We start from the raw sequence: 21761 nt of genomic DNA, 5'->3' as shown, positions 1-21761 counted from the left end.
GAATTTTTACCCCTGCTTAGGTTATATCAGAACCACTTCATATGCAGAAAATACCAGAGGAGTTAGGACAGGCCCTTAGCACAGTAATCAAAGAGTATAATAATAGCATTCATAGAGAACATTATATCTTTAAAAAGTTGAGAGCTATCCAGGACCTTGTCACTCCCAAAATATGCGTTGTAGTGGCCATCGTCCTCCCTTCTGGGTGAGAGCCTTATGTATCACCTTGGGGTGATTGTGGGGAGCAGGTTTTTCATGAGGCCAACTTTTATTTTTTAAACAATTTTTTTTTCAACGTTTATTTATTTTTGGGACAGAGAGAGACAGAGCATGAACGGGGGAGGGGCAGAGAGAGAGGGAGACACAGAATGGGAAACAGGCTCCAGGCTCTGAGCCATCAGCCCAGAGCCCGACGCGGGGCTCGAACTCACGGACCGCGAGATCGTGACCTGGCTGAAGTCAGACGCTTAACCGACTGCGCCACCCAGGTGCCCCTCATGAGGCCAACTTTTAAAAAAATATATTTATTTATTTTTGAGAGACAGAGAGAGACAGAGTGTGAGCTGGGGAAGGGCAGAGAGACAAGGAAACACAGAATCTGAAGCAGGCTCCAGGCTCTGAGCTGTCAGCACAGGGCCCGATGCAGGGCTCCAACTCATGAGCTGTGAGATCATGACCTTAGCTGAAGTCGGCCACCAACCGACTGAGCCACCCAGGTGTCCCATGAGGCCAATTTTAAGCTCCTCGGGGTGACCTGGCTGAGAAGGGGAATATACCCATGAAGGCAGTCCAGTTGACAGACGAGGACTGCCACTTTGTAAGGCAGAGCACAGAACGTGACACACACAAGGTGATTTTTAATGGAGCTGGGAGTGGGGAGAAAGATAAACAGACGGGAGTAATTCTGGGGGTGCAGGAGAGGAGGGCTGGATAAGGGATTGTTTTGGGAGAGCCTAGACACCACACGGGCATCCCAGATGCCTAGGCTAGTGGAGAGTGGCATAGAAGGAGAGGGATCATGAAAGAGGGTAAGGGAATCGAAGAGAAATTTTGTCAGCTCATTTTTGTCTGGGAATGGTCCTGCCCTCTGTGACCTATTGAAGTGTATGAATTCCCACTTATGGAAAGGCTTGCATTCTGGTCCAGTCGGCTTTCGGGAAGCGAGAAGAAAGGCCAAAGGCAAGTGACTGTAACATGGAGACTCAAGCCATACTGTCAGGGGCAGCGCCGGCGTTAGGGAAGGGCTGCTGTGGACCTTGGCCATGGAACTGCTTTACCAGGACGTTTCTCTGCAACTGTGTTGCCTTTGTCTCTGCTCAGCAAATCTGAAGACAGTGAGGTATTATGACCACGGCTGGGTAATACTGGGTGGACCTCTTTTCCCGCTGACCACATGAAAGACTACCCTTACTTTGGATACTAAACCAAGGACAGAGGCTGATACAACAATCTTCATGTTCAATAAGACGTGTATCTTGTCCACGGCTACTTTTTGAACCACGTAGTCCAGATTTGTGTGAATAACCCCCCACAAGCCTGCACTTGGCCAGGAAAGACCCTGCTGCGCTGGGGAATTTAATTGCCAATTGTCAGCTTGGGGGCCTGTTTTGACTCTAGAGATGTAGGATTTTTTTTCTCTGGAGGTATCGATTCAGAAGCCCCCACTGTAGGGGGCCATGTGGGTTCTAGGTCGCTTCAACATGGCTGCAGGAGGAACAAAACCAGATAATGAAAGTGGGTGGTCTGCTGGGGGAATGAAAGGGTCACTGATGAAAATTAGCAAGTCAGGGGTGCCTGGGTGGCTCAGTCAGTTGACTGCCAGACTTCGGCTTAGGTCGTGATCTCATGGTTCACGAGCTTGAGTTCCACATGGGCTCACTGCTGTCAGCACGGAGCCTGCTTCAGATCCTCTGTTCTCCTCTCTCTCTCTGCCCCTCCCCTGCTTGTGCTCTCTCTCTCTCTCTCTCTCTCAAAAAAAAAAAAAAATTAGCAAGTCAGGAGAGAGGCTTGAGAGCTTGGGACAGGGGATGAAGTGTAAGAAATGTTATTTCCAATCTGAAATACCAATGGATTATTCAGATGGATATGTCCAAAAAGCTGACATGTATATAGTAGCAACAAGTGAAGCTGTCTGAGTGGATGTGGTTCTCTGGGCTATGGATGGAGAAAAGAGGACAGTTTCCACAAGATTTCCTTGACTGTCTCAAGCCAGAGCCTCTTTTTATTTGCTGGTTAAGGAAAGTTGCAGAAGATCGGCCAGGAGCTACATATTTCTAGCTATACTTCTGAGGCTTGGGTGTCTGCCCAGGCATTTTCTATACTGAGCAAGGCAGCTTCCTCTCTGCAATGCATGTTTCCTTTTTCAGACAGGGACACATCTGTTTTGGAGGGAGGAAGAGATCATTGCTTCGGGAACCATTTTCAACTACATATAGAAAAATGAACTCAGGGCTGACAGTTAAGAAGTGCATGGGAGTACGTTGAAGCCCCGGCATGAAGAACTGCAAGAGCAGGTGGGTTGCAAAGTTAACCGTTCTGGGGCTTCATTTCTGCTGGGATCCTAGAGTGTCCGTTAACGACGGGACTGCAGGCCGATCTCGAAGTGTTCCCATATAAAGGACGTCGGCCGGCAGCATCCACTTCGAGATGAGGAATGAAATCCTCAGGGACGCAGCCAGCCGTGGGGTCTCCCCACGGCGGACCCTGTCCTCCTTCCACCCCACGGGGCACTGCAGCCGGGCGAGGCTGGAGGGGCAGACGGCGGAGGGGCTGTGCAGAGCGGGGTCCGGCTGCTGAGCAGGTCTGACCGGGGAGGCACTCCGCCAAGGACTCCGCAGGTCCCGGGGGCGGCCCCCTGGTGGCTGACGCCGTCTGGGGGCGTTCCTGGGAGCTGGGGGCCGCCGAGGTTAGACCCGAAGTCCCGGGAGGAGCCGGCCGGCGGCCACGTGACCGACCGCGGCGGGGCCGGCGGCCCAGAAATAGCAGCGGCGGCGGTCCCGCCCGCGGGCTGCCGCGAGCGAAAGGCGGAGACTGGAGGACGCAGGCTGGGCGCGGGCGCGGCGCGGCCCCGGCCCCGGAGGATGCTGAGCCCCTGCCCGGTCCGGCCCCGAGCACATGATGGCGATACGGGAGCTCAAAGTGTGTCTTCTCGGGGTGAGTCCTGCGCCGCCCTCCGCCGGGGACACCCACGTCCGTGCGCCCCCCCCCCCTCTCGGCCCCTGCGCCCCCAGTCCACTGCGCCCTCTTTTCCCAGCCCGGCGGGGGTCGGGTCCGAGCCTGCCCCGGAGCTTCGCGCTCGTTCACCGCGGCCGGCCCGTCGCCCGGGAGCCGCTGGGGCCCCGCCGCGCTCGGGCCGGGCCGGGCCGCGCCGCGGGACCCTCCGCTGGGACACGCAGAGCGGCCGCCGCTCCTCGCCGCCGCCGCGGTCCCTCCGGCCTCCGAGGGCTTTCTCCTTCGCCTTTGATAATTTCCTTCCGGCGGAAACTTTAAGTTACTCAGCCAAGGCTCCAGATCCTTTTTGCGTCTCGGGGGCAATTGGTTTATTCACTTTTTGGGGGGGAGCGGGAGGGGGAGGGGGAGGAGGAGGGCGGGCGGGGGGGGGGGGGGGTGGATGGGAGAGAAAGCCCAGCCAGACGCGAGAAAATGCGAGGGGATGCCCCGGCTGGAAGGTGAAGAGAAAAGTGCTGGAGAGCACTGCGCCCGAAAACTTCTGTGCAGGATGAGAAAGTTCTCCCCTCTCACCGCTTCCCCTCCCCGAGTGGGTCTTTCTGAGGAGTCTGAGGAAATGTGGAAGAAGCCAGAAACAAAGACAGAAATACCCAAGCCCTTTGCTCTGGGCAGACCTGCCGGGTGACACAGGGCAGGCCCTGGAAGACCCGCGGCAGAGAGCTCAGATAATAGTCAGGGTCATTTCCTTTCGGGTGCCCACACCAAATTCCAGAATTTCTTCTTTTGAAAGAGATGGTTTTAAGCCGTGTTTTCAGCAGCCTTCGGCATCGATGCCTGCCCCTGGCAAGGCTGGTCTCCCAAGAAAACCATTTCCTACAAAAAGAACAGCAGAGGGGTAGACCCGTCGTTATTTAGAAGAAAGGCTCACTGGTCTGTCGAGATGGGAGACGGATGTCCTGGATGTACGGGAAGCCTATACTGAGGAAATGGTCCCAGGTTAGGACTGAATTGTACCAGACCAGCCAGGTGTCTAGGCTCCGTCTAGGCTCCATCTAGGCTCCTTTGACACTTCTGGCTGGACAACGTTCTCGACTGTCTTCCATCACTGTCGTTCACACCAGATTGTCCGGTTCGCCTAGAATTCCAGGGGACCTGGCAAAGGCCCTCCCTTCTCTGTCACCCTGGGCACAAACTACCCAGTGTTCCTGCCCTCCTGCCTTGCTCAGCCCCAGCTGGGATCTGGAAAAGGATCCTGCCCCGGTCTTCCTCCGCTGACCTTTATTTGTGTTGCAGTGTGGGTTTTACCCTCTGCGGGGCTCTCCAACATGGTTTCGACATAAATTCCGGGAATCTCGTGTTTTCCTTGCGAAGGGTCATTCCAGCCTCATGTGTCCCAAGGAATCAAGAGCAACTTTGATGTGTATTGTGTGTGCCAGGATGGGCCTCGGGAGTAAATGAAGTAGGAGATGTTTTGGCTGCCCCCAAGTCCCCCCGCCCCACGCTTTCTCCTTTGTCATCTGCTTAGGAGGCACAAGTGCTACTCATCACAGGAATTATTTTCACTGTTCAGGGATGAGTCTCCGTATCCTTCTACAAGGAAATGGATCACTGGCCGTGCAATTCTGGGCAAGTACTTCAGTCGCCTCATCTATAAAATGGACGTCATAACATCTTCCCTTTTAAGGCAGAGGACTGTACCAGATGATCTGCTAAGATACAGGGTACCATGTCCTGCTAACCTGTGATTCCAGGGTGACAATTAGTAAGCCTGGTGTATGAGAGAGCTGGAGGAAGTCCCTTTACTTCTTTTCTTTTATCTCTGCGAATGAAACATATCCTTTTAGCTGGCTTCCTGGAGACCGTGCCTCACCCTGGTTCTTTGCAGTGGCTCTGTTGGTAGGAGTTTGGCTTGCGAGGACACAGCCCTGCCAGAGCAGAGCAAGAAGGTTTTTCTGGGCGGATGGAAGCTTGGAAGCATCATTCCCATAACACCATGTCAGCGGCCTTCTTTTATTTATTTATTTATTTATTTATTTATTTATTTATTTATATTTTTACATTTATTTGTTTTTGAGAGAGAGAGACAGAGCACAAGTGGGGGAGGGGCAGAGAAAGAGGGAGACCAGAATCGGAAGCAGCCTCCAGGCTGTCAGCACAGAGCCCGATGCGGGGCTCGAACCCACGAGAACTGTGAGATCATGACCTGAGGCCAAGTCGGACGCTTAACCAACTAAGCCACCCAGGCACCCCAGCGGCCTTCTTTTTTGTGAGAGCGGCTCTAGGTTTTAGTCTTGTTTAGGTCAGAGGGCCAGTGACCTTATCCCCCACACTGAGTGAAATTTGTTAGGTCCTGTGGTTTGCCTGGGCCTGTCCTGGGTAAGATGTATGTGATAGGCTGTATTCTTAGCTGCTCATTCCTATAGGGGGGGTTCTCTGGGTGAGATAGCATTTGGGTGAGTTCAAAGCCATTTTAACCACCTTGGGTTCACTCTCTTAATTTGAGAGGGAACCTTGCAGGTCGGTGACTAAAAGAAGGAATCAAGAACAAGGCCAAAAGTCCTCAAAATTTTAGCAGGAGCCTTGGGCTCTCTTGGGTTCTCTTTGTCGGGAGGTCTCTTTTCTAGATGAAGTCTTAACACATGGCTAGCACTCAGCTTCCTGTTTTTCAGCCACGACATCTTCCTGAAGTCTCAGTCAGACCGAGACCTTAGAAGCCGTGCCCTCTGTCATGTCACTTTCTTTTGTGCCCCCTTGAGAAGGTGATGGAGAATGCAGAGCTCCTAACTGAAGTCTGGCTGTCTCATTGGGGAGGCTGAGGGGCTAGTCTTTTTGTGCCCGGCCATCGGCCTTGAGTGTTTCGTGGCTATTCGAGGATGCACTTCCCATTTAAGGCACAAAGTGTGGGCAGTGCAGACTTTTATCCCTCTTAGCTGTGGTCTGCAGCCTCTTCGGGGTCGGAGGTTCCCAGCGGGAAGGTCATTCGCAACAGGTGGAATAAGCCAGATGACAGGTCTTCTCCGCCTGTACCTGTGCCTTTCACGACCATGAAGTTCAGCATGTCTGTCTTGCTTCTTTTGGTCAGTGCTCCCAGATGGAGTCAACAGCAGTCTGGGGAGCATTCCCTGAATGCTTTGTGCATTCAAACCAAGGACTCAAGAGCATTGGGTTTATTTAGGCTACCTGTTATAAATTCTTGGCTCTCGTTGCTGTCATGGGTGGCTTTTCTTGTGTTTATTCTAAGCCTTTGTGAATGCCCTTTCCTGGGATACACCAGGGTGCCGTGGAAGCTAGTCACGCAGGTCGGTGTGCTTGCCAGGGGCACACGGTGAAAAGGGGTCCTTATTAGACACCCAGGACCCGTGGGTCCCGTTCTTGTCAATAAAGTGCCAATCATCCCACTTTGTAATCTGAATTAGTATTATGAAACATGTAGCTTGAAAACAATGCCCTTAAAAAGAGCGAAGTATGTTAAAAAAAAAAAAAAAACTAACAAAAACAATATCGAGGCAGCAGCTGTTCCAACCCCAAAGGTGGAAAGCTTCCCAGTGTGCATTTTTAACACACATCACCACGTGGCAGAAAGCAAGGGGAGGGGGAGAGAGAGGGAGAGAAGGGAGAAGAGGAGGAGGAGGAGGGGGCGGAGAGGATCTTCCTTTTCTTCTATTATTTCCTCTGGGTGTGTACGCTTAAAAACTGCTTCCGGATGGAATCCCAAAGAGATTTATATTTGGGCTTTGGTTGTCTTGACGACAGTTTAGAGATTTCTGCCACTTCCTCAACAGCTTGAGTGGCATGGTTAAAACACAGCTGAGGGTGTCCCTGCTTCTGGTAAGGAGCTTGGTGCTCATCTTTCTGCTAGGATCCGGGTGATGGTTCGTCACAGAGCAAACACCTGGGATTGGTGTGGCATCTGGGCAGCAGAGACCTCAGCTGTGTGCAGAGCCTTCCCGTGAGGGGACTGTGTGATCCCCAGAGGCTCTAGGACCCAAGGGTGGGACAGCTAAGCAGATCAGTCAGAGCTATGGACCCTCAAATGGACTACTTTGAGTGAGCACTCTGTCACCGAAAGCATTCATAAGACTAGGTGCATCTGGTTGGGTCATCGTGGAAGGATGGAATGGGAGGATTGGGCCAGGCACTCATCCGAATTGCTTTCCAAGAGATTCTAACATAACTCACCTTCATTTTTTCCCAGAAACCCCATTTCTTGGGGTGTGGGGGGTTGGTGGGGGAGGATGTAGAGAGGCTAGAAATCTAATCTGTTTCTTACCAAACCTGATTCCTGTATTAAATTGAACCCTTTGTGGAAAGCGTGGTACTGGGTTGAAAATAAATATGAATGACATAGTGGGATGTCTTCTGGGAGCGCCCAACGTATGATAACACCGAGCACCCACCAGGGTCGATGGACTCCGCCAGGGTCTCTTTGTTCCTTTTTTCTTCAGGGTCAACAATGGCTACATCTCTCTCTCAGCCTTCTGAGCTCAGTGCTCCCTGGGATATGCGTCAGAGTCACTTGCAGGCACTTTCAAACTTCTTGTGGTCCCTCCCCATCCCTTGTGAGGCATGTGGCCCCCACCCTTTCCCCTGGCCCGGTGTCACTGTTCTCATGAATTTGTCTGTTGTATCCCTCGGGACTGCTCCAAGCCCATTGCCATTGGAAAATATAAAACTTTACTTTCTTTTTTTTTTTTTTTTTCAACGTTTATTTATTTTTGGGACAGAGAGAGACAGAGCATGAACGGGGGAGGGGCAGAGAGAGAGGGAGACACAGAATCGGAAGCAGGCTCCAAGCTCTGAGCCATCAGCCCAGAGCCTGACGCGGGGCTCGAACTCACAGACCGCGAGATCGTGACCTGGCTGAAGTCGGACGCTTAACCGACTGCGCCACCCAGGCGCCCCAAAACTTTACTTTCTAAGATGCTAGGGCACAAAAAGATTTTGAGCTCGTGAGTTACAAAAGATCTTCACATTTAATTGCGTCCAACAAGTTAGATTACTTTTAGGGCTTGCCTGTCTCTGCAGATACTACACTTTGATTTATCTTTATTTTTACAATTTCCAATACGTGCTTGAAAATGGAATAGGCATTCATCCGTTCAACCGCTCACCATCTATCTAGTGATTCTTTCATGCCAGGAGCTGCTGTGGGTGGCTGCAGGTAGGTAGGTCAGCCATGAGCCTTGTCTTTGAAGCCCTCTACCTTTCCTGGGATGTGGACACAAAAGCAGTGACCTAAATGACATCACTTGTATTCCTGTGACGGCACTTACCACAGAGCCGAGCACAGCAGAAGGAATAGAGTAAGATTATGATACATACTGACCGCCATCCGTCTTAGTAGACGTGAGGTCAGGTGAGGGGTAGAAAGTTTTTGCACCACGTCTGTTTTGACTGCCTGCTGGGCTAACTCTGCTGGAGACAGAAGACGGGGAAGACAGGGTTCTGGTCCCTGCTGGTGATGGAGAGGTTCCTGGTCGGGCAGGGAAGACAGGCACGTGCACAGGAACTAACATTCGTGGCCATGGCGATGAGTGGGATCCTGTCACATGGTACAGCGGGAGACAAGGAAGTTAAATTGAATACAGGGGGGCTGGGAAAGGAGGAATCTGGGAAGGTATCTCCAAGAAGGAAGGATTTGAAGAGTGCCTCAAAGAACACACAGGGCTTTGACAAGAATGGAAAGTGGGTGTGGACTTCAGGCCTTGGGGAGAGCAGGTGGGACTCTGGTTCTCATGGTATTTTCTGGAGGGCTGAGGTGACTGGAAGGTGAGGGAGGCAGGGAGCACAGCCCTTCCACTCCTGGGCTGACCACCGTCCTGTTGACCCCACTACCTCCCTAGAATGGGGTCTTTTATTTTTAACTCCCTCTTTCCCTTCTTTTATTTTGAAACGTCTCAAACTCACAAAACATTTGAAAGAGCAGAGCAACGAATGCCTGTAAGTCTCTCCCCTAGATTCAGTGGGAATAACATCTTGCCAATCTCTTGCTTTTTATCTCTTTCTCTCTCTAATGTATTTTTTCCCTGAACCCTCTGAAAGTAAATTGCAGACATTATGACACTTGATTCCTATATAATAATGTATCTTTTAGAAGAAAGGACGTTCTCCTTCACAACTGTAATGCCCAGAACTGAACACAGATATAATGGTATCGTGTATGTAGTTCATACTCAGAGTTTCCAGTTGTCCCCAAATGACCTTGATAGCTGTTTAAGAAATCCACGGAGACCATGTACTACATTTGCTTGTCATGTCCCTCGTCTAAAACAGTTCCCCTCCTTTTTTCTGCCACGAATCCAGGCCACTTATCTTGTAGAAAGTCCCAAGGTCTCAATTTTTCTAGTTGCCACCTCGTTGCTTCTTCTGGGTTATGCATGTTGGTGAGCAGACAACATACTTGATGTTGAATGGTCTTATATGTGCTCGTGTATATTACAGTTTTCTTTCCCACTTACCTTTATGGCACTCATTCAACAAATTATCTCTTAGCTCCTACAAGTGCCAGGCAGTGGTATGTCTGAGCAAAACAAAGGGCTTTGACCTTATGGAGCTTACGTTTTAGCAGAAAGGTGGGAAAACAGATTCTCTGGCTGGTTAGAAGGCGGTAAGTGTTATATGGAAAAGCAGATGTGGCCCGGAGTTGGGGGAGGGGCACAGGAGCTCCAGGAGGGGAGGAGCAGGTCGGTAGGGTGGTGGTGAGGACGCTCTGTCTCTGTCAGAGACCACATGGGGCTCCTGCTTTACCTGGGGTTTGACTTCGGTTTTGTGACTTGAGTCGCATGGTGTGACCCCTGAGCTGCTGAGAGTTGAGTAGGTCCTGAGGAACCAGAGTTGTCTCTCTTGATGTCTAACTCTTTGTCAGCTGAAATAAGGAAAAAAAAAGAGGGACTGAACATCGGGGTCACTGAATGGGTTTCTCACTGTGGAATCTTCTGTTTCGACGAATCTTTTTCTGATCTATTTCCTTGCTTCGAATACCTCAGACCTGCTCTGACTTCTCTGGAGGTCATGAACCTTCTGCTCGCTCAGGATTTAACCCAGAAGGTAGTCTAGGCTGCTTTCAGTTCCCTGGGAGGCTCCTGGAAGAGCTGGATTACCAGAATTTGAATGAGCCCTGGAGAGCCAACAGAATATAGGGGAAATCGGTTCCCTCCTATTTTCTCTGCTTTGAACAGGGTAGCAGAGAGCTGGATCCCTTTTTATCAACAGTATTTGCTTTTCTAGAAGAAAAACATACCTGTACTATCCAGTATCACTTCCTTCTCTCATGGAGTCAGTATTCTAACTGGGATCTGCAGATAGAATTCCTAGTCCTAAAAGGTGCCTCTATCAAAGATTTCCCTGAAAGGGAGGGAGAGAGAGGGAGAGCTGGTTCAGGGACAGAGAAAGAAAGACAAGAGTAGGGAAGGTGGGGGGAGATGGGTGGGGGAGAGAGACACCCATGCACACACCTGTGCATGAAGAGTATCACTTAGAACTTGCCCACTTGCCCTCTGATGGCAAAGGGCAAGTTTTGTTTTTTGTTTTTTTCTGGTCAGACTATTAGCCAGGGTATTTAGATTTATGGCAAGCTTAATTAAGAAAGTCCTTTTGGGGGGTGCCTGGATACCTCAGTCTGTTGAGCGTCTGGTTCTTGATTTCAGCTCAGGTCGTGATCCCAGGGTCCTGGGATCAAGCCCTGCATTGGGCTCCATGTTGAGTATGGAAGCTGCCTGAGATTCTTTCCTCCTTTTCCCCCCTCTCTCTCCTGCCCGTGCTCTCTCTGTCTCTAATAATGATTTTTAAAAAGTCTTTCTTTTTTAAGAAAAAAAAAAAAGCATAGCATCAATCCTACATATTTCATGGCCTTACCTCTCATTTCAGAAGCGAAAAATTTTCTAACCTTTTCCATAATAATCTTCTGAAGAGCTGTTTTCTTCATTATAAAGTAACACATGCTCATCTTTTTTTTTTTTTAATTTTTTTTTCAATGTTTATTTATTTTTGGGACAGAGAGAGACAGAGCATGAATGGGGGAGGGGGCAGAGAGAGAGGGAGACACAGAATCGGAAACAGGCTCCAGGCTCTGAGCCATCAGCCCAGAGCCCGACGCGGGGCTCGAACTCACGGACCGCGAGATCGTGACCTGGCTGAAGTCGGACGCTTAACCGACTGCGCCACCCAGGCGCCCCAACACATGCTCATCTTAATTAAATTTCGAATCTAATTATGAGGTGGGACAATGATTGATTAGTGAAGTGATAAATTTTCATTTGTGATCACAAAGATGAGGGATCCAGGATGACGCCTTGAGCCTCATTTCTTTATAATGACATATAATTGTACAAACTTGCCACAGTCTTGTTTCCTGTCGTTAGCTGGAAATCCTGTGGGTGTGAGGAAATCGTCCTACTTGCCCTCCTTCACCTCCTGTTCCCCATCTTGTAACTCCTGTTCTTTCCTTGTCTCTGGTGTTATGTTCAGATGACCACTTGTAATTTTATGGTCGACATCAAGCTCACTGTCCTGCTCTGTGTTGTCTCTGTTCTTTCCTGCCCTGCAGGATCATTTTCTCCCATCGTCTTAATTTGTTTTCTTATTCTCCCCACTTCTCATCGATGAATCATCAGACTGTCCTTCTTGAAAGAGGCATCTAGGGCTTAGCTCACAGAGGGAATGTTTCTAGCCTGCTCTTCACTTGCTCCCCCACTGCTGAGTGGGGAGTGTATGCTGAGCCGATCCCGGTGACCTTCCCTTCTGCTGCCAGGATAGACCAGAAAACCCGGCCAGCTTTACCCTTTGGAGAGTAATGCTGGCAAACAGGGATCTGTATAAAGTAAATGCGAGAAGTGAGATGATTCATTTTCAGAAATACCAAATAAGAGCTGTGCTGTCTAGTTAACAGTAGGTTTAAAACCTATTGGAAATAGGTACGACTCCCCCCACCTCCGCCCAGTGGAGTCCCAAACCCTTAGACCCTTCACTTCCTGGTTCTTCTTCCCTTCTCCATTCCGTGGGCTTGTTTTTCATGTGCTCCGCAGTGAGCATGCCCCAAAGAACTGAAGTCTGTGGCACCTCAAGGAATGTACAGTTGTTCCCATCAGACTACTTTTTGCCTTACGTGGGCATAGGCGACTTCCGGGTAAGGCTGTAATGTCTGTAGTACTCAGCCAGTGAGGAATCAGGGGAGGGACTTGCACGCTAGGAGGTAAATTGCCTGCTGTAACTGCCCCGAGCGTGCCTGTCCATCAGACATCCGCTCTTCCAAGAATGTTGATTAAAGCCTCCCTTCACTGTGCTCTGAGTCTCCATGACCCTCCTTTGTTTGGGGCAGTGGGCTTATTTTTCATAGTAAATGAGGGTTTAACTGAGAGCCGTGTGCCTTGAGAGATGAATGGAGCTCGCTGCATGGCTGGGAGGCTGTAGGCGCATAGAACAGTTTCCCAGAGAGGAGGGGACGATGTCCTTGAGGTTTACGCTCCAGCAATGTGCTTGGTGTGATAGGGAGCACATGGGAAACAACCCCAGGCGACCCTGCGGGATGTCACATGATGCTTCGTTGCCTGATGTTTCCAAGGAAGGGCCAAGGAGTTTGGGAGAGGCCAGGGAGGGCATGTGGGTGCCCGCTGCTGAGCCACGTTGGCCCAGCGCAGAGGAGGGAAGTGTTGGGGAGTGAGTGGGAGAGGCGATGCTTACCATACACGTCCACTGACAGGAAAAGGTTCTAAAGAGACTCATTTGTCAAGTGGTTATCCCCGTGGGGCAGGGACTAATTTGCACTTATAAATCACTTCTTTCTCTTCATTGGTTTATTTAATGAGCACGCATTGCTTGTGTAATTAATTTAAAACCTATAAAAACTTCTTGCAGGGCCAAGGAGATGTTTGACGGGTAGAGATCCGTTTGGTTGTTACTGGAAATAACTGACAAATTGATAATAAAACCGGAAAGTAATGTGGGTCAGACTGTGAGAGGTCCTTGAAACGTGAAGGTTGTGCCTGTAAGCTGTGGCATGCCAGCTCTGTCATCAACAGGACAGACACTCGAGTGGCTTCTCAGGTCACACTGTGCTCTTATCTGTGCGTGTCATTATTTGGCCTCATGGTGACCACTTGAGTCACAACAACTCTGCCTTCCCCACCGTTCCCGAGTCTAGGGTTTCTCAAGATGGGGTTTCGGAAAGTAGCGGGTCTGTCATTCTGTCCCGTGGGGTCTGTAGTTTTCTGTGCCCGTTCATTTCAATGCTGTTCTTTAAAAAAAAATAGATAAAAGTACATCGTGGATCTTCAGGGTGATCACCGTGTGGCAAAACTGTGTCACAGCTTCGGTGCCCGTAAAAGCTGGCTAATGAGATAAGAACAGAGGCAGAGTACAGAGATAATGCGTGAGGCCATGTGAAGACTAGTGACCCTGCAGCACAGGTGACAGATATTTTCCAGGCACTGTTCAAGGGCTTGGGCATACAGCAGGTAACAAATCAGACCCACGGTCCTGACCTTGTGGAGCAGACATCCAGCAGGAGTGGCTACTGCTTGTAAATACCTAGTACGGCAGATGGTGATAGGTGCTATGGAGAGAAGGCAGGTGGGAGCACTGGGAGGGCTGGTTAGGGGGTGGTTGAGTAGGGGCTTGAGGAAGGCCCTTGAGTAAAGACACAGAGGCAGTATTCCTGAGCTGGCAGAGGGGACCCCAGGGCTGGGGTGGGAGGGGCACGCCTGGTGAGTTTGTGTGCCGGCGGGTGGCCCAGTGGGGCCGGAGCACAGTGATCACTGGGAAGGAAGCAGGAGGCGGTTTGGGGCCTGAGCCCATGGCGTCTGGTGGGCAGGTTGGGAACCGTGGCATTTCCTGGGCCTCTGGTGGGCAGGGGGTGCTGTTGAAGGTCTTGGGCAGAGCAGTAGCCAAGGTCTGACCTCCCTTTTATGTGGATGGTCGCAGCTGCTGCGTGGAGGGTGGTCCGCAGGCAGGTAATTGGCAGAAGACCAGGTCGTGGTGATTTCTACCAGGGCGCGGCAGCCTCAGCGGTGCACGGGGTCCTGCGTGGGCTGTTTGAAGGTAGAAGCGAACCCTTTGCTGACAGATTATGTGTGGAGTAGGAGAGAATTACACCATCACATGGTGACAGCACGCTGACCTCAGGGTGCTCCCCAGCCCTGAGCTGTTTCAGTTAAACAGAGCAGCATTATCCATCACAGGAGATGGATACTCATCTGAATGTTGTTGGCTTTGGAGTTTAATTTGTATTTAATTAATATGTTTACCTTTATTTTGTGGTTTCAGAATAGCATAAGCAGTTTGTGTGTACGTTTATTATTTGTATGTATTTACTCCGTCGTTAATGTTTACCTTAGGATCCATGGGATTGCTTTTCTCCTTAAAAAAGCCTATGGAGTCTTCAAAGGGCCTGAGAAAAACTACTCTGACCGCTGAGGTTGGCTGTGGGCTAATGGAAGCTGTTGTCCTTCATGAAGTATGTTGGCAGGACTGTGGAAAAGGAGGCTGTATTTCCAGGAATCAGGGTCCCTGGGCATGCCTGTTGCGACGTGGAGGTGTGTGTGTTGAGCTGTGCCCAGTGCTGGCCTAGGGTGCTATTCCTAGGGGAGTAAGGCCTCAACTGTCTTGCTCCTTTTTTTTTTTTTTAAATTTTTTTTTTTAACGTTTATTTATTTTTGAGACAGAGAGAGACAGAGCATGAATGGGGGAGGGGCAGAGAGAGAGGGAGACACAGAATCGGAAGCAGGCTCCAGGCTCTGAGCCATCAGCCCAGAGCCTGACACGGGGCTCGAACTCATGGACCGCGAGATCGTGACCTGAGCTGAAGTCGGACGCTTAACCGACTGAGCCACCCAGGCGCCCCTCTTGCTCCTTTTTTTGATGTGACACAGGCCACGGACAGCCTTGATAATCCTAGACCTTCCCAGGGATACCTGGATTCTGTTGAAGCCTCAGAAGGTATGTGGCTAAATAAAGCAAAGAATGCATTAGGCTTTTTAAAGAACGTTCTTCTCATAAAAGCATTATTTATATAGACATGGGAGTCATGAACTCAGTCATTTAAAGATCTTCCAAAAAAAAAAAAATAGGGGTGCCTGGGTGGCTCAGTCAGTTAAGCGACTGGGCTCGGCTCGGGTCATGATCTCACGGTTCGTGGGTTCGAGTCCTGCACCGGGCTCTGTGCTGACAGCTCAGAGCCTGGAGCCTGCTTCCGATTCTGTGTCTCCCTCTCTCTGTACCTCCCCTGCCTGTGCTCTGTCTCTCTCCGACTCTCAAAAACTAAATGAATGTTAATAAAAAAATTCAAAATAAGATAAAATAAAATAAAGACCTTGCAGAATAATTCGGTTTAAAAGGAACTAGTAATAAATACAGTCTATACGTTTTCAGAAGAAAGATACTTATTTAAAAAGATGAATTGTATTATTTGTAGATTGCCACCTCATGACTTAATCTTAGTAATGTAACCTAATGTACAATAAAAATAGACATATTTTTAAAATATGGTTGCTAACCTTTTGATTGTATGATTTACTGATTTGAGTATGTTGCTGCTGTTAATGTGAATTGCGTTATTGGACATTTCACTTCCGTCAGCCCTGCACTTGTGGCTTGTGAATCACCACTGTTGTGTCACAGCTAACCACATGTGCACATCCTTCGTCCTCGCTTTTGAGCAGGGTAGCTACACTCTGCCTGCGTCTTTGTACATGCTTGGCTTCCTCCTTACAGGCACTAAAAGAATTTATAATTGCCCCTGCTCCAATCCCTGCAGGGTCAGTAATAGTTGAGCAAGATTGGTACACAGTCCTGGAGCTGAAGCCAAAACACAGTCCATTCGTCTCCAGTCAAGAAAGTACTTCAGAATGCCTTCGATTAGGAAGGATGTTGCTATACGGTTGAGCCTGAGTCTGGTGTGTGAGTATCTCCGTAATCCCAACAGCTGCCACGTACTGAGTGTAACTCATGTGCCACACACCATCTGAGTGTCTCAGTTATCCGTTCCCGTATAACAAACTACCCCACACTTTGTACCTTAAAAGAACAGTGCGTTATTTTTTCACAGTTCTGTGGTTTGACTGGGCTCAGAGGGCAGCCCTTGCCTGGGGTTTCCTTGCTGTTTCAGTCGGATGCTGGCCGGGGCTGGAGCCATCTGCAGGCTGGGTCAGTCACGTGTCTGGTGCCTGGGCTGGGATGTCTGGACTAGCTGGGGCTACCCAAGTGTCTCCTTCCGTGTGGCCTCTCCATGCAGTTACCTTGGGCTTCTTCATAACCTAGAGTCTCAGGGTAGGCAGCCGTGTCACATGGGGGCTGGCTGTGTCCAGAGGGAGTGTTCCATGAGCTTTGGGCGGAAGCTTCTTGTGACCTAGCCTCACCGATCCCAGAATGTCATTTCTGCCATATGTAATTGATGGAGTAAGTCACTAAGGCCCGCCTAGAAGCAAAGGGAGGAGATTTGCACTCTACCTCTTATTGGGAGTAATGGCAAGAATCTGTGGCCATCTTTAGTCTCCCCCACTGAGTAAGTGCTCTATATACATTATGGTACTTTGGGACTTGTAAGGGTGAGTTGTATTATTATCCCCACCTTGCTGATGAGGAGACGAAAGCTCAGGGGTTAGTAACATGAACAAACACTCTCTGCTAATAAGTGAGGCTCCATGGATTAGAACTAGCTTTGTGTGACCCCAGAACTCGGTGCGTTTAACTACTTTGCTGTGCCACAAACCTTAGTTGTTATTAGTCACAAATTACTTCTTTACAGCAGAGCACCACTGGTTCGATAGAATGGAATTATTAGAAAATACAAGGTGTTTTGGGGGCGCCTGGGTGGCCCAGTCTGTTAAGCCACCGACTCTTGATCTCAGCTCAGGTCATGATCTCATGACTCGTGGGACTGAGCCCTGTGTCCAGTTCTGTCCTGACACTGTGGAGCCTGCTTGGATTCTCTCTTTCTCCCTCTCTCTCTCTCTGCCCCTTCTCCACTTGTGCATGCTCTCTCTCTTCTCTCTCAAAATAAATAAACTTTAGAAAATATTTTTTAAAAGTATTGTGTTTAAACACTAATAATAATTGAACCAGGTTTGAAGTACTTCCGTGGAAGAAAAGGAGGCAGACCGCCATGTCAAGGTCCTGGCCAGGTGTTTTGGGAGGACTCATTCTCACTTCCGGGAATGTATTAACACGAAAAGGCGAAGTGCAGTGTCAGGATCTTGATGACGGCAGGGAGGTCCTAATGCGTCCCCAGCAGCTCTAACGCACAGCGACTTCGACAGCACAGCAACAGCACCTGGTGTGGTTGTAGTGTGCGGTCTGCGAATGCAGTATGCCTCCTGTCCCTGATTTACAGGTGTGAGAGACTGAGGCGTAGGGTGTTGAATGCTTCGCTCGGGGTCCAAAGGCTGGCTGTGTGTGGGGAGTGGCCCTGAGCCCAGGCTTTCTGACCTTTTCTGCGTTTCCCAGCTCACCTGTCCAGGAAGCAGCGTTTTACTTTGCTCCTTTTATTCCTTTAACTCTCCCTTTGGATGCATAGTAAGCGCTCTGTCAGGAATGTCAGTTTGCAGAAATCAGTCGATCAGGAAGGCCAACCTGCTAGATTGGTGGGGCCTGTTAGATGTTAGAAGTTTCTAGGTCTGCCAGTACAACTGTCATCACAGCTGTGCCGGCCTCCTGCCAGGCGGCACTGCTGAGCGTGCATAAGCCTCTGGGTAGGCAGACGGGAGTACCTTTCCTGGCTTTGCCACTTAACTAACTCGATGATGGTAGCAAATCACGTAACTTCCGGGGCTCAGTTTCCTCCGTTGGAAAATGCCAACGCCTTGCATACGTAACCCTTCTGACAGGGAATCAATCCCGCCTGGCATATCAGATTCAGAAAATTCTTTTACCTCTTCCACAGTGAACCATTTGACATCCTGATAACCTCAAGGCTTAGGGGAGTTTAAATTGTTTCCGTGAGAGGATTCCAATTTGGAAGTTTTCTTTAATCTTCTCTGTTATGCGATCTGCAAGGCATAAGTGCTAAGTAATAGCTTTTGACTTAGTATATGATATTGTAGAAAAATATTGCATTATTTTTACTAACTTGACCAAGCTTATAATATACTCTTTAAATTTTTATATCGAGGTATAATATTCGTACAAAAAAGGTGCACAGATCTTCCATGTGGTGAACGAATGGATTCTCACAAATTGAATAGACCCATACAGACAGGCAGATCCAGAAACAGAGTGTGGGCCAGTCCTCCAGAAGCCCACCCTGTTCCTCCTTCCTGGCATTAGCTGTCAAAGAGACAAGAAAGAAGAAAAGAAAAAAGAAAATCAAAAAAGAAAGAAAGAAAACTAACCTGTTCGCCTGACTTCTAAAACCATGATGTTATAGTTGGCTCGAGAACGATGTAGAGGTTAGGGGTGCCGACCTCTTGCAGTCAAAAATTTGTGCATAATTTTTGACTCCCTCGAGACTGAATTACTAATAGCCCACTGTTGACCAAAAGCCTTACCAAGAACATAGTCGATGAACACGTTCTGTGTGTATTATATACTGAATTGTTACAATAATAGTACTAAAGTTTCTCTAGCTTTAGACAAAAGAAAATGTTATTAAGAAAATTATAAAGAAGAGAAAATGCATTTACAGTACTGTAGTGTATTTACTGAAGAGAATCTGTGTGTGAATGGACCTGCACAGTTCAAACCTGTGTTGTTCAAAGGTCAACTGTATTTTTGCTTGTTTTTATCATAACATAGTAACCGAAGGATCTGCATTATTTTAAAGTAATTATCTTAAAGTGGTATTTAATAAAACTTCCTATGCTCCTAGGACAGGGGTCTCCCAGTTGGTGGGCAGGGGCTGCCATCGGGTCACAGGGGTGCAGGGACTCGGAGGCTGGCCTTGGCAGGTGGGGCTGGGCAGGCTGCAGCCACCTGTGCCCATTTGTTCAATGCTAGACAACTAATACCATCTTCTGTGTTTGCTGGGATATGAAAGAGGTTGGAAGCCTATTTAAAACAATTTTTTTAAAAATGTTTATTCATTTTTGAGGGAGAGAGTGAGCGAGGACGAGGCAGAGAGAGAGGGAGACACAGAATCTGAAGCAGGCTCCGGGCTCTGAGCTGTCAGCACAGAGCCCGACTCGAGGCTCGAACTCACGAACTGCGAGATGATGACCTGGGCCGAAGTCAGATGCTTAACGGATTGAGCCACACAGGCGCCCCCACAGAGGCCCATTTTAATCAATTAATTAAATAGGAAGCATTGTTAGTTGTAGATAAATAAGGTGCTCAAGGGTGTTTGAAAGCGGTTCTGGCAAATTTTCAAAATATTGTTCCTGTTTTTAATGAAGAAAACCTTCCTATGAAGAAAACTTTTTTAAGACCCTTCTTCGTTAAAGTTCTTTTTAATGACTAACCTTAATACATACTTGTAAAGAATAAAAATGGTACAGAAAGATACAAAAGGAAAAGTGAAAAGACTACATTTCTCCGGAAATGCCTTATGTTTCTTATGTAGTTTTCTAGATATGGTCTATGCATATGCAAATGTTATTTTCCTGCCTTTTTCACCTAGAGATAAACGTTGACCATCTTTTCTGTCGGTATGTATTGATCTACCTCATTTATTTTAAGAGTTACATAGAATTCTCTCACAACAGTATATCATGATTTACTTAATTCATGCCCTAATGACAGATGTTTGGATAGTTTCATTTTGTTTTTTACAAATATTTTGCAGTAAAGTCTTTGTATCGAAATTTTAATATACATGTGTGAAATGTATTTGTAGGATAATTACCTGAAATGGAATGTTGAATCAGATATATGAAGTTTATATATTTAAAAAGATACTGTAAAAGTAACCTCCAAAATATTGTACCAATTTACATTCCCTTTAGTGTTTAGAATATGACTTTTCACACCTTTTTAACACTGAATATCATCAGGGTTTTTTTTATCTTTGCTAATATTATGAGTTAAAAATAATAACCTGTTCTGATTTCTACTTAGTAATGCATATCTTTTCATAAGTTTATTGACTGTTTTTTTTTTTCCTATTCACATCATTTACCCATTTTTATTTGGATTGTTTTTCTTATTGATTTGTGATAACTCTTTGCAAATTAAGAGACCAAACCTGGGGCTCCTGGGTGGCTCAGTCGGTTGGGCTTTTACTCGATCATGATCTCAAGGCTTGTGAGTTCGGGGCTCTGTGCTGACAGCTCAGAGCCTGGAGCCTGCTTCAGATTCTGTTTCCCCTCTCTCTCTCTGCCTCTCCCCCACTCATGCGCATCTCTCCCTCTCTCTCTAGAATAAATAAGCATGAAAAAAAATTTTTTTAATTAAAAAAAAAGAAACCAAACCCTTTGACATTTATATTACACTTATTTTCCTCAGTTCGTTGGTTTATATTTTACTTTGTTTACTATATTTTATTTTATTTTTAATTTTTTAAATGTTTATTTATTTTTGCAAGACAGAGAGAGACAGAGCATGAGTTGGGGGGGGTGGGAAGAGAGAGAGGGAGACACAGAATCCAAAGCAGGCCCCAGGCTCTGAACTCATGAACTGTGAGACCATGACCTGAGATGAAGTCGGACTCTTAACCGACTGAGCCACCCAGGCGCCCCTGTTTACTGTATTTTAAAAACCATACCAGATATTTAAAAATATTTAGTCAAATATGTCAGTCTTTTCTTTTGTGGTTTTGGTAGTTTATGTCTTGCTTAGAAAGTCCTTCCACACTCTCATATTATAAAATTTGTTACCTATATTTTTATTTTGCTCTGCTTCTTTAATAGTGCGTTTTTGCTTTAATTAAAATTTTTTTGATCAAATGGAATTTATTTTGGTACAAAGAGACAGGTTGGGATTTAAGTTTTTTTTTTTTTTTAATTTCAAGTGTCTGAGTTTATTGAGTAATTCATCTTTATTTACTGATCTAATATGCTGTTTGTGTCGTAAATGAAACCGCCATGTGTAAATGCGTCTATTTCTGCATTCTATATTGTTCTATTAAAAAATCCATTGATTTTTTCTTTTTTTAACGTTTATTTATTTTTGAGACAGAGAGAGACAGAGCATCAACAGGGGAGGAGCAGAGAGAGAGGGAGGCACAGAATCCGAAAGAGGCTCCAGGCTCTGAGCTATCAGCACAGAGCCCGACGCGGGGCTCGAACTCACAGACCGTGAGATCGTGACCTGAGCCGAAGTCGGCCGCTTAACTGACTGAGCCACCCAGGCGCCCCTCCATTGATTTTTGAATCAATCATATTCAGGCAAACTTACAAATTGTGTAAAGGAATCAGTTCGTGGTGCTGAACAGCATAGGGCGCCTTAAACACCCAGGGCTGCAAACGGGAACTCGTTAATTGATTTGCTCATTCAACAAATATTTATGGAGCCACTATTAACACTATTAGCTACTATTAACATGCAAGAGTTTTGCTAGGTGCTGAGTGGATGGTGAGTTTTGATTATCTATGACAATGCTCATCTCATTGAGAATAATAACCTGGAACACTGCATATATTGAATTAATTTGGTGGTTACTGGAAGACACTTCAATGAGTGAAAATTTTAGGGTAGCTAAATGGAAAGAGTGGTGTTGGGAGCGGAGTCTT

General features: G+C 47.7%; 1 protein-coding gene across 1 annotated transcript in view; it reads left to right on the top strand.

The window, feature by feature from the left end:
* Positions 1-2962: 2962 nt before the first annotated feature.
* The window catches only part of RAB31 (RAB31, member RAS oncogene family), a 131441-nt gene continuing 112642 nt past the window's right edge, over positions 2963-21761 (top strand). The window contains exon 1 of the mRNA XM_047090317.1: positions 2963-3153. Within this exon, the coding sequence (XP_046946273.1) occupies positions 3115-3153 (39 nt within the window). The 5' untranslated portion in view covers positions 2963-3114. The remainder of the gene's footprint in view (positions 3154-21761) is intronic.

This window comes from Lynx rufus, unplaced genomic scaffold (genome assembly GCF_022079265.1).
Source record: "Lynx rufus isolate CCGP_SWC_20201006 ecotype Redwood Valley unplaced genomic scaffold, mLynRuf1.p SCAF_29, whole genome shotgun sequence".
NCBI lineage: Eukaryota > Metazoa > Chordata > Mammalia > Carnivora > Felidae > Lynx > Lynx rufus.
This window is presented reverse-complemented; position numbering and strand designations above follow the sequence as displayed.